The following is a 16,343-nucleotide window of genomic DNA, read 5'->3' as shown; positions in this document are numbered from 1 at the left end:
GTTGTTTGAATACCTTCTGTTGTGAAATGCCTATTCAAATCTTTTTTGCATTTTTTAAAATATGGGTTTCTGTCTTATTCTTATTAATTTGTAAGAGATTTTTATATATGATGTTAGGGAAGTGTCCAATCATAGAAAGAAGTGATCCATTACTATGGCAAGAGAGGAAAGAGAAATTGACCACTGGAGCTGCAGGAAGAAAACTCTCTATGGTGTGTGCTTTGTTCTAGAGAACTATTTTGTTAGATATTCATATCTCAGGATGACCTATAATGGAAAGGGCCAAAAGTAGGTTTGAAGATCATAAATGACTATATATCAAATAAGTATAGTTGCCTGAAGATATTCTTTCTTACCTTGTTAATTTCACTAGCTTCAATTTTATGAAGAATTCCTTTTAACCTGAAAACCCTAACAATTTCTCTAGCCAAACTGAGCATGACGTTAATCTCCTCCTTTGTTTTCATAGTGACAGCAATTTCTGGATGATCATACTCTAAGTAGCCTGAAATATAACAAAAATTAAATGTTTCATTTGGACTAGAAACTAATATTTCTGCTGTAAATACATGGAATACAATCCGCAATATAGGAAGAAGTCTCTCTTCCTAAGGAGGCCTCTGCAATCAACCACTATTCAGCAGTAGTTGCAGAGCTCTGCCTGCCATTTTCTTGTCTTCAGCTCATTCTTGTGCTATGAAGAAGGACAGACCGCTCCAGTCTCAGGACTAACAATTCTATCAATATACCTGCACTGGACACTTGAAAGGCTCTTATAAGCTCTAGGTCTGAAGTTCATGACTTAACTTTTCTATTCTGTTGACTACAGACTGGGGCCTTAGATATGGCTTTTGATTAAGTCTTTTCACTCAGCCTGGGTCATTTTCCACTCACGTGTCTGTGCATTAAGTCTTTTCACTCAGCCTGGGTCATTTTCCACTCACGTGTCTGTGCATTAAGTCTTTTCACTCAGCCTGGGTCATTTTCCACTCACGTGTCTCATCCATCTACACTCTCTGCCTGTCTAGTCTGGATTCCCAGATGCCCATGAGAATTTCACCCTCCTAGACTGTACATTTAGGCTTTTCCTTGGTCATGACTTCTTGTATGGCTTGACAAGTATCTGCCATGTAAGTTCTCTCAAGCATGGCCTCATTCCCAGGCTTGCTGCGTCCCTTTGCTACCTACCATCTGGTACCCAAATCCCTTCTCCTTACACAGCAATATTACGCTATAGGAGTGTGTCTGTCTTACTCCTGGGATTTGTTCAGCAGTAAGAGTATGACCTGGCATGATTCAGAGAATAGGTTGTTGTCATGTTTGGGCGCTGAGCCCCCCAGAAGCCACAACAGAGGTCTGTGAAGCTCTGTTCTGATTTTAATTATTTCTAAAGCCCAAATCCTCAGATGGCAGCTCTGTGGCAAGTGGGAGATAAAAATAACTTCTTTCCTTTGACTGTTCAGGAAGGTATGCACATGTCTGGTTTGAGAGAAAAACAAGCAAACAGAATTTATAAGGTGATAATAATATGTGTAATCATTCCATACAGATGTGTTTTCTTTAAACAGAACTTAAAAGGCCTGCATTGTGGCATAAGGCAGAGAGAACAAGTTTGGAGAGATAATATACTATTTGGTCCAGCCAAAAATGTGATCATATTGTTGAGGTTATCCACTTTATTATTAGTAGTAAATAGGTTCCCTCAAAGATCAATTTACTTATCAAAACCATTGCCTCTCTGAAGTAGCGATGATAAGAGATGATCATGAATCCTTAGGTGAGAGTTACCTACCTAGCTCTTTCAGAGCATGCACCGTATTCTTCGTTACCCTCTTTAATAATACCTATGAAACAAAATAAACATCCCCATTGGAAAACAAACTATAACAACATGTCTTAACATTTGCAACTGATAGATTTTTAACCTAAATTAATAACTAGAGGAAAATATGTAAAGCTTTTCAGGGATTGGACTTAAATTTTGTGCACTGGATTCTATTTTGCTCCAGCAAGGGTGATGGAGAGGATAGGAAGTGGCATCATCAAGGTTGGTTTTGAGAAGCCTGAAGGTGAGTCATATATTTTTCTTTAAAGTAACTTGTTTTAGGATCCTACTGATTCAGAAAAGTGTGGGCATGATAGGCACTTTCCATTCAACTTTATGACAGCCTCCAAATGTGGTACATAGAGATGGCTTTCAACCTTAAGTGAGTTAACTTTCTAACTCACTCACTTAAGGTTGAAAGCCATCTCTATGTACCACATTTGGCCAAGCTGTGTGAGAGCAAAAAATGAGGATTAAAAGTGGACAGCACCTTAGAGAGACAAGTCCTTTTGTATTTTCTACTGTCTACTGTCAAATCGTAGTGCTAATTATGAGTGGTTAGGAAAAGAAACAACGTTTAGGGAAATAGTTTTAAAGTGATAGGTGGTGAAGGGAGGAAAGATACTGCTTTTTGTGTTCTACTAATAGTTTTTAATATTTAATTTTCTCAAGTACAAAGTTTTGGCATATAACACATAGCATTCAAATGTTCTAAATTGCCTCAAGAGGTAAATATTTAATTTCTGATGTAGCTGATAAACTTCGGTGCCCCTGTCAGTGTGACTCTATCTCAATCGAGAAAAATAAAATATAAAAACTAGAACTTAGGCCCTAGAATTCTCTTTGCTGTTTATGTGTTTGGGGGGCATAACCTCTCTTGGCTTCATTTTTCTCCTCTGCATAAGGAGGGAACAAGACAGTTTCCCTTTAGATAACTTATTGTTACTTCTTTCCATTTGCCAGATCCCCATCCTTTACTTCTTTTACTATGTACCGTGGGAAAATAGGGGATAGAGAGAAACAGAAGGAACCTTTGTGACTTACATAGACACTTTATTTCCTCAACGCTGCCGCCACTCCTCATCCTCCAGTGTTTCCTATTTAAAGTATCTGTAGCCTGCTCTATCCCGGAACTTGCATTGGGAGGGAATGGACCACTGCACACGGGGGTCATGATTGCCTCTACGAGGACAGCAAGATATGTTCCAAGAGCTTTCTAACTTGATAATATGGCTCAGACATTTTAGTAAGAATGCTTTTTCAGTAATTAAATGTACACTAGTTTAAGTTTTTACAAAAATTACCTAGCAAACCAGGGACCCAAGAACACATTTACATATATAGACAGAGAACATGAGGGGGTGAGAGCAACTGAGGGGTAGGGAAAATAAACCCTTTTCTTAGTATTTAGTTTTTCTCACCTGTTTAACCTGCTTAGAACTTGCAATCTGATCAATTATAGTCATTATGTCTGCTTCACCTTGGACGTATCCTTTTAGGATAGCATATTTATAGGACAGCTGATGACTCATCCTCTTATCTATAAATTGCAGCAGCTTTGGAGTTATGAGCTGAAAAAGGAGGGCTACTATTTAATATAAATTGTAAAAATTTTAGTTGATATATTTGTTTAGCTAAAATAGATAATATTTTAAAATGACATGTTCTTAACAGTAATGATAGTAACTTGTCAAGGCTCTTGTTATTGTATTCGTGATACCTTTATAACTTCATGGGTAGAGCTATTTCCCTGTAACTAATAATGCTGGCCACGTGTATAAAATGATGGTGTTGTTCATTACTTATTTTCCTTATAGAAAATTGTATGCTATTTTCAACTGGTTTAAATTCTTGGAAAACAATGCAATCAATCATTTATGGGCTTAGTAGAAAATGACTGTCTAGAAAATACTGCCACTGATAAATCTTCTGCTAAACTTTTTACTACATGGTTCATTTGGGTTAGAACATACCACAACTATACTCCCTCTTGGACCCCACCATTAACTTCTCACTGTTTCGTTGCTGAGGGTGTAAGTCTCCAGGTTATCTGTCACCATTGTGCAGTCCTCTACTTCAACAGAGTTAGCTGCTCCGTTTTCCTGGCTGTGCTCCATAATCTTCATACTCTGCCCTCCAACCACCTGCCATTAATCCTCAGAGAGCTCATACTCATCCTTCAAGATTCAGTTCAAGTGTCAACTAGTAAAGAAAGTCCTTTATGTCCCACTAGTATTCTGTGCATACTACTGTTTTGTACTTACCCAACCCTTCTTCAATGAGCTGTCTGGGGGCAGAGACTATATCTAATTTGTCTTCATATTTCAAGGGCCCACCATTTGACATAAGATAAAGGTTAATAATAATGTCTTGGATATATAAACAAGCTTTCCTTAGGTGGATTATAAGTTTCTTCACTTAAAGTATTTGGTTGGCTTTGTGTATCTTCTATCAAAAAGAATTAACTGCCTACCTGCCTGATTGCCCCTAACCACTTCTGCCTGCCAGCCAGATTGACGCTTAACCACTCCCCTGTCAACCTGATTGACACCTAACTGCTCCCCTGCCGGCCTAATGCCCCCAACTGCCCTCCCCTACCAGCCTGATCACCCCCAATTATCCTCCCCTGCTGGCCTGATCACTCCCAACTGTCCTTCCCTGAAGGCCTGGTCGCACCCAACTGCCCTCCCCTGCTGGCCTGGTCACTTCCAACTGCCCTCCCCTGCTGGCCTGGTCACTTCCAACTGCCCTCCCCTGCTGGCCTGATTGCCCCAAGCTGCCCTCCCTGCAGGCCTGGTCGACCCTAACTGCCCTCCCCTGCTGGCCTGTTCCTCCCCAATGAGCCTCCCCTGCTGGCCGTCTTGTGGCAGCCATCTTGCGACACCACCTAGGCTTTTATTATATAGGATGTGTCTTGTTTGTGTATGAATAGAGAAAAAGGCAGAGAGAGAGAGAGAGAGAGAGGAGAGAATATCTGTGCATATATATTTATTTATATATCTGTGTATATATAAATATGTATATTTCTAATGCTTTGTGATAGAGGGAATGTTATATAATTGAAATAATCATACAGAAAATAACTACCCATCATACTTGTTATTGAAAGTTATATTAGACCAGTGGTTCTCAACCTTTCTAATGCTGCGACCCTTTAATACAGTTCCTCATGTTGTGGTGACCCCCAACCATAAAATTATTTTTGTTGCTACTTCATAACTGTAATTTTGCTACTGTTATGAATTGTAATGTAAATATCTATGTTTTCCGATGGTCTAGCGACCCTGCTAGCAGTTCTCAACCTGTGGGTCATGACAGGTTGAGAACCATTGCTGTAGAGCCTAAGACCATCAGAAAACACAGATATTTACATTACGATTCATAACAGTAGCAAAATTACAGTTATGAAGTAGCAACAAAAATAATTTTATGGTTGGGGGTCACCACAACATGAGGAACTGTATTAAAGGGTCGCAGCATTAGAAAGGTTGAGAACCACTGTATTAGACAATAAAAAGTAATTTTTGATGCTGTGATTCTATAATACTATAAATTTATATAACACAAAATGTATATTTTTTGGTTTCTTGATTTTTGTTTGCTTTGACACCATGAATGATTTCCATTGTTATTTTTTGTTATTGTTGTCATTGATTTCCATCTTTTATTTCAGCCATCTATGATAATAAACATTACTCTGTGGTTAATTAGTACTTATATTAACGCTAGAGGCCTGATGTATAAAATTCGTGCATGGAGGGGGGTTCCTCAGCCCGGCCTGCACCCTCTCCAATCTGGGACCCCTCAGGGGATTGGGCCTAAACTGGCAGTCAGACATCCCTCTCACAATCCAGGACAACTGGCTCCTAACCACTCACCTGCCTGCCTGCCTGATTGCCCCTACCTTGCCCCCCTGCTGGCCTGATCACACTACCTTGCCCCCTTGCCTGCCTGATCACCCCTAACCTCTCTGCAGCCTGCCCGCCTGCCTGATCACCACTACCTTGCCCCCCTGCTGGCCTGATTGCCCCTAACTGCCTCTGCCTGCCTAGTTGCCCCCAACTGCCCTCCCCTGCAGGCCTGATCTCACCCCCAACTGCTCTCCCCTGCCGGCCTGATCTCATCTCCAACTGCCCTCCCCTGCCGACCTGATCGCCCCTAACTGCCTCTGTCTCGGCCCCCACCACCATGGCTTTGTCTGGAAGGAAGTCGGACGTCTGAAAGACAGCCAGTTGACCTGGTCTAATTAGCATATTACCTTTTATTGGTATAGATTAGTGCCCCAGTGCATGGATTCCTACACATTGAAAGGAAATTAATTAGAAGGTGGCTGGTGGGGCAGGACTGGGCAAGACAGGCAAGACAGGCCCTGGAGCCAATCCCGTGGTCTCTCCCTGGCTGGCCACACCTGGGGGCAGCATCATGGCTTGAAGGGCATCTGTATAGTGAGTGGGTCCCTCTGGCAGGTGGGGTCCCTTGGCCTAGCCTGCAGGGATCAGGCCAAAACCAGCTCTCCAATATCCCTCGAGGGGTTCCGGATTGTGAGAGGGCAGTTCTCAGGTTATGCACCCTGGAATCGGGCTCCCTCTTCTTTGGTTCTGGGTGCATTACCCAAGAACTTCCACTGCCAAGTCACTGCAGCTGGGCAGCTCCTGTGTTGAGCATCTGCCCCCTGGTGGTCAGTGCACGTCATAGCTACCAGTTGGATGGTAGAATGGTCGGATGGTTGCTTAAGCTTTTGTATATAGAGATGGAATTTTTCATGTACTCTCTATTCAAAGAAAAATCTATGATGAGTATTTCTATACTTCTATGTACTAAATGAATTTCTAATATAATTTGCATATTTATGTTATAAAACTTAATTTGTCAAAGGAATCTAAATTAAAATATAGACAGCCCAACAGAAGTGGAAGTCATATAATTCATCAACTTGTTTCAGTTAAAATTTTATAAAACTATCAGAAGAAATTTGAAATTGCATAATTTAATAGTTCTTTACCTTCAAAATGCGCAGTACACGAAGAAATCGAACAACTTTGAAAAACAACACTATTTCATCCAAATCAAAAACATTATAAGCTGATTGTGTCTCAATAAGTATTACATCTATGATGCCAACTAATGTAATAGCGAATTCAAATAGGTTCCAGGCATGCAAAAAATATTCCTTCCTCATTGCTGCTATCTGTTGATTTAAAAGGGAATTATGTTATTTGTTTCTGATTTCACTATACCATTTTTCTATAATAACTGGAACATCACTAGTTATGTTTTTCTCTGATCTACCTTAAGACTATACTTCTCTAAAATATTAATGCACTTCATATTTTAAAATAACAATTTGAAATTAAATGGTTCAAATGTCAAAGTCTATTCCAAAGGAGTAAATATTCAAAATAACTACTACTTTATGATAGCTTATTAATTCATTCCTTCTTTATTTAGAAAAAACACCTTTTATTGCAACCTACTATATCTAAGAGACTGGGAGGTGTCAAAAATATTGTGCATTTCAGCCTGGGACATTGGGTTTCCTGTGGAATTTTAAAGAAAGAATAGGTTTGCAGAAAATATATCTGTTTTGAATATGCTGTTTGCAATGTTGGCACAGTATTTTGCTGGAGAGATCCAGTCAGCTATTGTCTATATCATCTGAGGCTCTAGATACAACCTGAGCTGAAGACATGAATATAGGAGTCATTAGACTATGGATGGTAGTAAATGCTAGGGATGTGAAGAGATAGCATGGCCTATGAGTTCCTTTTCTGTTAATTTGTGGCTGTGTCTCCTGTCTCAATTACTATATCCTCTACACAAATTTAGCATCTCTCCAATGTCTACCTTGACCATCCCATCCCTAAGCTCCAGTCATTGGGAATGATGTCTCTTGTGTCACAATGTTGCCTCTAAGTTTTACCTTGTTCTTGTCTATTATGCTGTGTGCTCGTGGTACTCATTCCCTACGTTGGCTCTTATTCATTATTGAAAATTCAACTCAAGCATCTACGACCCTTGAAGACCTTTCTTTTCTGACCCTTCTATTCTGAATAAGAAAATCCTGTTGCTATTTCCCCCACATAGCCGCAGTGTAGTCCTTTATTATAATACTTAAGATACTGATTTGTAATTTTGATGATTTTTTTTTTCTTTTAGCAGCCTTATCCCCCTACTTACTATGATTCAAAGGAAGTATAGGAGGCAGACATACTCATGTCCCAAGGAAAGCATATGCTTTATTACCAATTAAGAAATTGCTATGCTAGTTATAAACAGATTCCTGTGTGTTTGGTGGTAAAGTCATTTTCCTTGAGTCTGCTCGCATTTGGCCAGGCTGAGGAAATTCAGTGTCTGAATCTATAAAGCAGAATACAAGATCCTGGTCTTATGAGGTCCTGCCCACATCACCAATTAGCCTCCATAGATCTCTCATTTCCTTTTTATTGAAGCAGGTATAAGTTGGATCATTCTCTCAGGAACTTGAAAAAATTGGCATAAAGAAAAGACTATCCAAATTCCAAGTATTCCGAAATGTGAAGAAGTTATCTTCAGGTCACTAGAATATAGCCACAGGAGAGGAAGAGCCTGGTGTGGAAGGTAGGTATGGGCTTCAAAGAAATAGGGGTTTGTTGAATGTAAGTTTATCAAAGAATGTTTAGAAGTTCAGGTAATGCTCGTAGATGAAGAAAAGAGATTACCCTTCCTCTGAGAAAGATTCAAAAGGCCAATCCTCTAATAGGTTGAAGAGCGTTTGGGAAAAATGTTGAAAATACAGGAAGGAAAATTTTTAAGGCAGCATTGTTTGTTAAAAAGAACAATACCTGCCCTAGCCAGCTTGGCTCAGTGGATAGAGCGTCAACCTGCAAACTGAAAGGTCCCAGGTTCAATTCCGGTCAAGGGCACATGCCTGGGTTGCAGGCTCAATTCCTAGTAGGGGGTGTGCAGGAGGCAGCCGATCAATGATTCTCTCTCATCATTGATGTTTCTCTCTCTCTCTCTCCTTCTCCCTTCCTCTCTGAAATCAATAAAGAAATACATTAAAAAAAAAAAAGAACAATACCTATGAGGGGTTGGATCCCAATTCTACTATTCATTAGCTATGTGACTCCAGATTAGTAACACAACTTATCAGACTCAGGTCCCTCATCTGTAAAATTGGCATGGTATATATACTAGTACAGGGTGTCCCCAAAAATGTCTACACACTTTAACAGCTGATAGCTCAATTGATGTTTCTTTCTTTTCATATTTAACCCATTGGAATTAATAATTATTCAAAGTGTGTATACATTTTTTTGGGACACTGTGTGTTTGTGTGTGTGTGTGTGTGTTGTGTGTGTGTGTGTGTGTGTCTTAAAAGGTTAATTTAAGGATTTGAAATGTTATAATAAAAAATGACTGGTACTTTATAAGTGATCATTTATTATTATTGTTAATAACATAATGGATATTTTAAAAGGCATAGTATAAAGGAGGAGAACTGAATTAAATAGAAAAGAGGTTAAAGGAAATGCTAGATGAAGGCAAGTTTGAAAACTGGTCAGTGAAGACATTTTGTGTTAAGTAGATAGGAGACCAGAACAGGGCTGCACAGGGTTGGGAGTATCCTCTCAGCTATGACGGCTGACCATGTCTCTATAGTCCAGTGCTGCTGTCATAAGTGGGCCTGATTGAATAAACCTATGACTATTCATTGCTATGACAACAGATTCAATGTGGCAGAATACAAAGAATAATAGAGCTAGAGGAAACTTCATTGATTATTTAGACCAACCCTGACTTTTTATAGAAGAAAAAAAAATTGAAATTGGGAGAAATTCAGTGACCTTGTGAACAGTTTGTCATAGAAAACCAAAACCAGAGTCATTTTACTAAATTCCAGTTCTGGGCTCTTTCCACTACAGTACATGTTACAGTACAAGATATTACATATTTTAGGAAACTCTTCATTCTCACCCTCACCCTGTAACTAACCCTAACATTAATTGCTTTAAAAAATATGAAATGTCCTATGGTCATTCCAACTAACTTGAAATTTATTACATGTAATGTGATGGGTTGTGAGTCTATCCCCTCTCCAACAGTATCACTCTGCAGTAGCATTTTAATTTTCCATTAAAAATTTGAGACTCATTAATTTTGTCCAAATATCAGATATACTTATTCTATTTAAACTTTCTGGCTAAAATATTTTATATCACGACTTGTTGATCCATATGACACAATATTGTTATCAATTTGTGGGTGTATATTTCCATTATTTGACAACTACCTTTATATTGGATTTAAAAATCAAATTATGATATTATTTTGTATAAATGAGTATCTATCCATCTATTTATCCATTTATTTATCTATTTAGTGTAAAAATAATAAAACCAACTACCTTGCTAAGTTTAAGAACATTGCCAATACCTGTGAAACTCATTTTGGGTCCCTTTGACACACACTATTATAAAATTTATTTTTGCAAATACAAAAATCAATCTTTAAAGTATGAATATGTTATATTGAGTCACCGTAAAATTACCTTTAAAAACTAAAGTTTATTTGTTTGAGAAGTGGAAGAGAATTTTATACACTCTTTTAGAAAACTGTAGCTAGTGTTGAAAAGTGAAGTTAGGAAATCTCCCTCTTGAATATTACACACACACACACACACACACACACACACACACACACACACACTTTGATTACCTTAACTAGGGACTCCAGGATGTAAAATCCAACAAAAATGTAGTTAGATTGTCTTAATTCATCCTCATAGATGTCATATATTGTGGGCATCCAAGAAATTATAATAGTGAATGTATTCATTAGTATCACAAGGTAGCCGACATATTCAAATTCATCAGTAAATACTATTTTATGGAATACATTAAGAAAGAAATATCTGTAAAAAAGAAAAGGAAGAAGTTTTATCTGATAAAAGAATTACATGGAATTATTTTCATTATATGTCCAGCTCTATTCTAATCATCAATAACTGCAGGAGTCCAGCTTAGTTCTGGGAGGTAGCCATCAGGAGCTAACTCTTTCTGGCATCCTACTTCAGATAGTGTCCTTTTAATGTCCTCTTCTGGGAAATGACTGATGCTGGTTGTCCCTCTTTCTTTCTCACCTTCCTCACCTCTCACTCATTTTTACTGTTCTTTTTAAAAATCCTCATCTGATTATATGTTGTTTTTGGTGTGTTTTTTGTTTGTTTGTTTGTTTTTAGAGAGAGGGGAAGGAAGAGAAGAGAGAAATATCAATGTGGGATAGAAACATTGATAGGTTGCTTCCCATACATGCCCTGACCAGGATCAAACCCGAAATCTAGGTATGTGCCTCAACTGCAATCTAACTGCATTTTTTTTTTTTTTTTTGGTGTATAGGATTACGTTCCAACCAACTGAGCCACCCCGCCAGGCTTCACTGTACTTTTAATAGAGATACTTTTGTTTATAAAACAGGGACAATTTAAACTGGAAATATTTTTAAAAACACACAAAGGAAATCCCTTCCACCTTCCAATAATTCCAATTCTCAGAGATAACTACTATTAACAATTTAAATATTGTTCTAATCTTCTTGTTTATATAATCACTGTCTATAAACACAAAAGGAGTGATATCATACATACTGTCCTGTTACCTGATTTTTTTCTCTCTTAATAATGTATTATGAGCATCTTTCTTGGTCAAAGCATAAAATCAAGAACAAATCCCTGGATGTGTGTGGTGGAACAGTTTGGGATCGACATTTTAATAAAAAAATTTGAAGTTATGTGTATGCTGTGGAAAATATTTTCCATACTATGTATGCTAGAAGGTGGAATTGGGGATGAGGATTTACTTTACGTATTTTTAATTTTATTTTTTAATTATTCAAATGGTATAATAATGCATTTTTATTGTTAAAACTCTTGTTGATTAATTAATTACTGATTGAAAAGTGGTTAAAGTACTGGATCACTTCCCTATTCGCAGAGTTCAATCTGTGTTACACAGGGTCTGAAACTTTTACAATTTGAGGTTCTATTTAAGAAAAGAACATAAAACATGAACACAAATATAATCCTGGCATTAAATTGGTAGGGCCCTCCAGGCCTTCAGGCAGTGATTCTTATTTAAATTTTTTTTGCTTTCTTCCAGCAATAAAATAATATCTGGTAAAGCATTGCACTTGAGGTTACCTTTCGCCTGTTTACAATGACTTGTTTATGCCACATAGATGAATTGAAAAAATATGATGCGGCTAATTCATAATTCCTTTAAATCTTTAATGTTCGTGTTAATTTCTTAATCCTGGAATGCTATATTGCTTCTTATTACTATTTTGGCCATGCGTTCCACTTGGTGACCTGGTCCTTCCTGCCATAATGAGCCTTGCTCTGTATGTCAGTTAGATAATGTGTTTGGCTAGATACTAAGTATGTTTGTCCCAATTATACACTCAGAAAATAACCACACAGTGGACCTGCTGGACTTCTATGAGACAGACTGAGTCAGAAACTTTATATATCATGTAGCCTAAAAGCTCCCAGTTTAATTTGAGGACTATGATAGGATTTTAAGCTTTTTGTATAAGTATTATTTTAAATGCCATATCCTCAAAGTACAAAAGTCTAGGTATTTTCCTTTTCTCAATGCATAGTAACTCTGGTAAAGTGCCTAAAGGTCCATTTGAGAAAAAAAAAATTGAGAGAATATTTCTCCTGTATACTTGTGGTATTGTTGCCATCCTTTCTCAATAGCTCTGGACCTGAGAACTGACTTATGTCTGGAGGGATCATGATTTTCCATTGCAGTACATAATCTCATCCCTTTGCCCACCAGCTCTCTATCTTTAGAAATCAAGTAATAGTGAGTTAACTGTTTGTACTTCCCTTTGACATACATTATTTGTTAGCCATTCTCTGGTTTGCTGTTCACAAAATAAAGTATGCCCATCCTTTTCCTGACATTGAAGTGCTGCCATTTGTCTTCTGCCATTCATTCTGCCAAGGAATGGCAGGAGACAAGGAATTGAAGCACCAATTCTATTGTTGTTTCAACTATTGTCAGCCATGTCCTGCAGAAAACATCTCATTGAGTTTATCACTGTTGCCTTGGTGAAGGAAAAAGTTCTTCAGGTCATTCCAGAGGTCATGTGGTTGGTTTTTCATTCCCATATCATTAATCTAGTAAAATACTATAATTTTTATCATCTGCACCTCATTTGCTGTAGGTTTTTGGTCTCGTCAAGCTTCAAAACCCATCTCAGGCATGTAATAATACCAATTCCAAGTCTCATTGATCACATTGTTGAACCTTAAATCATCATGGATAAGACCATCATGCCAATAAACTCTTCATAATCTGACCTCATGTTGCAATCTTCTCAAGATCCATTCCCTTATATGTTCTACTAGTGTTCTCTGATATTGGTCAGGTCTTGTAAGTCCTTCAGTTGATAAGTTGCAGAATCCTGGAATAGATACTATATTTTACCCTCTGGCTGTGTTGAGATCCGTCCTCGGTAATTACCTTGGAAATAAAAAAAGGTGGTAGAGACTAACCTTGAAACAAAGACAAGCTTTATCTTGTGATGTCTTTGCGGTGTCTGAATGTGCTGGGAGGCTATTATCCTCTAGCGAGGTAGAGGCAGCCGCTCTGTCAGGCCAGAGTGTTCATGAGAATCGGGGGGTTTAGCATCCTCAAATTTGTCCACCCAAGCATTACCACTTCAGATCTCAGGGTCCTGATATTTTTCTGTTTATTCTTATTTGCTCAACTCTAGCTGTATCTCTCCAAATTAGATATATCATGTTGATTTTGTATTCAATTCTGAATAATTTAAGTTGAATTTTTAATTTTAAGAATTATAGGTATTTTTCCATTTTTCTGTTCAGTTTCTTTTGGTGATTGACTTGTTCATGTTTTTGAGTCCATCACTTATTAATTTTAATGTTTCAGTAATACTGTCTATATTGAATAAATTCTAGTAACTGAAGTCATAGGGATATAAGTCTGCTGTTATTTCTGCTGGTTCTTTTGCATGGTTATTTGTTTCCTTGCACGTTTGTTGCTCCTTTTGAAATTCCATATTCCCATATTTATGACTTTACCCATTAGCTAAAGAACTCAATTTTCAATGGAATGTTACTCAGCACTTAGTAATAAATATTAACATTTGTTAAGTGATTACCCAGTGCTAATCCCTGGACTTCTACACACACCATATAATCTTTACAATGGTCCCATCAAGCAAAGAAGAACCCAAATATTATATTTTAGCATCTACTATATGCCAGATGCTTTACATAAATCAGTTAGCTCCCAGAATATAACAAAAATATTATTATACCTATTTTTCAAAGGAGGAAACTGAGACCTGAAAAACTCATTCAGCTAATAAATGATGGAGATGGGGATTCTAAATATAGCATGTAACTCCAGAATCTGTATTACCTACTGAGATGAATGGCATTTTGGAGAAAGGATAAATTGACTATCAATTCCAGTTTTCAAATTTCCCTTTCTTTAAGTTACAGCAACAGATATAATTACTCAGAAAGTTGTAGCTTAATTTAGTATTAAAGGCTTTAAAATAACTATAGCACAGATATATCTTTTTGTTGTTTATTGAGTGTGGTGGATTAGACACTTAACCTAATAGATACTTCTATTGACTTGAAGAAAAGAAATAAGAGCCATCCAAGTTGTAAAGGAAGAAGTAAAATTATCTCTATTCATTGATGACAGGACCTTATATGCAGAAAATCCCAAAGAATTCCCCCAAACTGAGAGCTAATAAGTGAATTCAGCAAAGCTTCAGGATATAGAATCAATATATAAAAATCAGCTGACCAGTGTGGTTCAGTGCTTGAGCATTGACCCATGAACCAGGAAGTCACAGTTTGATTCCCGGTCAGGGCAAATGCTGGATTTTGGGATCCATCCCCAGTGTGTGTGTGTGCAGGAGGCAGCCGATCAATGATTCTCATCACTGATGTTTCTACCTTGCTATCCTTCTCCCTTCCTATCTGAAGTAAATTAAAAAAAAAACATATTAAAGGAAATCTTTAAAATATATATTTAAAAAATCATTTGTATTTCTATATGCTAGGAATAAATAATCCAAAAATAAAATTAAGAAAAAAATCAATTTATGAAGGCATCAAAAAAGGAAAAAAATACTTAAGATTAAATTTAATTGAAGAAAAGGTAACAAAATAAATTTAATGAAAACTTGTACAATGAAAATGGTAAGACATTTCTGAGAGAAATTAGAAATCTTAGTAAATGAAAAGTCATCCCATATTCACAAATTGGAAAGCTTAATGTTGCTAAGATGGCAATACTACCCAAAGCTGACAAAATATTCCATGAAACTCCTATGAATATCTCAATGGCATTTTTCCCCAGATATAAACAAGCTAATTTAAAAATTTGTATATATCCCTGGTCAGTGTGGCTCAGTTGATGGGAGCGTCGTCCCATACACCAAAAGGTTGCGGGTTCAATTCCTTGTCAGGGCACATACCCAGGTTTTAGGGAGATTGGAGCACATAGGGGAAGCAACCAACTGATTTTTTTTTCTCTTACCCCTCCCCACTCTGTCTAAAAATCAGTGAAAATATCCTCAGGTGAGGATTTAAAAAAATTCATATGCAATTGTGAGTAACCCCAAATAGCTGCACCAATCTTGAAAAAAAAAAAAAAAAAAGAAAGCTGATGGACTCATACTTCCTGATTTTAAAATTGTCTACAAGTTGTGAAAGACAATTTCTTATGTTAAAGAAATTAAACAAAATTATCATTATGATCCAGCAATTTCACTTACCTTGATGGGACCCCTTTTTCCTTTTTAGTATTATATACCCAATTGAGCAATACTTTTCTAACAAAGGTAAGAATTGTTTTGCTTTCAGAATAATTCTTTATTGTTTCAGGACTCATATACCTAAAAAAAAAAAAAAAGAAAAGAAAAAGAAATCTTTAAACATGCTTTCAAATTTTGGGATAAGTTTAATGCAGTATTGGCAGAAAGCAAAAATACTATTTTTCCCAGTGATGACTGGAAATGAGACAATTTCATGGGCATAGGTTCAAGTCTCAAAGTTGTAGATACAACAGACATATAATTATGAATTTTAATATGTGGGGCTCATTTATTAAACAGAGAGTATAAAAATCTGGAAATACATGGTTTAAAATAGTAGAGAGGTCAAGGTTCAGGAATAGAAAGCATACCTTAGTTCAAGTATTTGGGATTCAACTACATATGGGTTTTCATGTTGTGACCCCCATTATCTGGTTTGGCAATGAACAAATTACCTCATTAACCTGTTTGCTCTGTAAAATGGAGGTAAAAATACCTATGTTAGCCTGGGATAATTAAATGAGAAAGTATGTATGAAACATCCAGCCGATCTTACATATCGTCTCATCTTCTTTCTTTCACCTTTTGGGCAAGTAGCCAAGGAATTTATGGGGAAAATACAAGTGGTAGATTAAGAGTTAAAATGGTTTCTTGGATAATTCAGTGGTAA

At 37.1% G+C, this 16,343-nt stretch overlaps 1 protein-coding gene across 1 annotated transcript in view; it reads right to left on the bottom strand.

Moving 5' to 3' along the window:
- The window catches only part of SLC9C1 (solute carrier family 9 member C1), a 99,496-nt gene that overhangs the window by 27,802 nt on the left and 55,351 nt on the right, over positions 1-16,343 (bottom strand). Inside the window, exons 14-19 of the mRNA XM_008146689.3 lie at positions 15,635-15,754; positions 10,523-10,718; positions 6,828-7,013; positions 3,247-3,396; positions 1,793-1,844; positions 357-505 (exon numbers count right to left, since the gene is read on the bottom strand). Of these exons, the coding sequence (XP_008144911.2) occupies positions 357-505; positions 1,793-1,844; positions 3,247-3,396; positions 6,828-7,013; positions 10,523-10,718; positions 15,635-15,754 (853 nt within the window). The remainder of the gene's footprint in view (positions 1-356; positions 506-1,792; positions 1,845-3,246; positions 3,397-6,827; positions 7,014-10,522; positions 10,719-15,634; positions 15,755-16,343) is intronic.

This window comes from Eptesicus fuscus, chromosome 3 (assembly GCF_027574615.1).
Source record: "Eptesicus fuscus isolate TK198812 chromosome 3, DD_ASM_mEF_20220401, whole genome shotgun sequence".
Lineage (NCBI taxonomy): Eukaryota > Metazoa > Chordata > Mammalia > Chiroptera > Vespertilionidae > Eptesicus > Eptesicus fuscus.
Note: the sequence above shows the minus strand (reverse complement) of the source record. Positions and strands in the feature narration are given on the sequence as shown.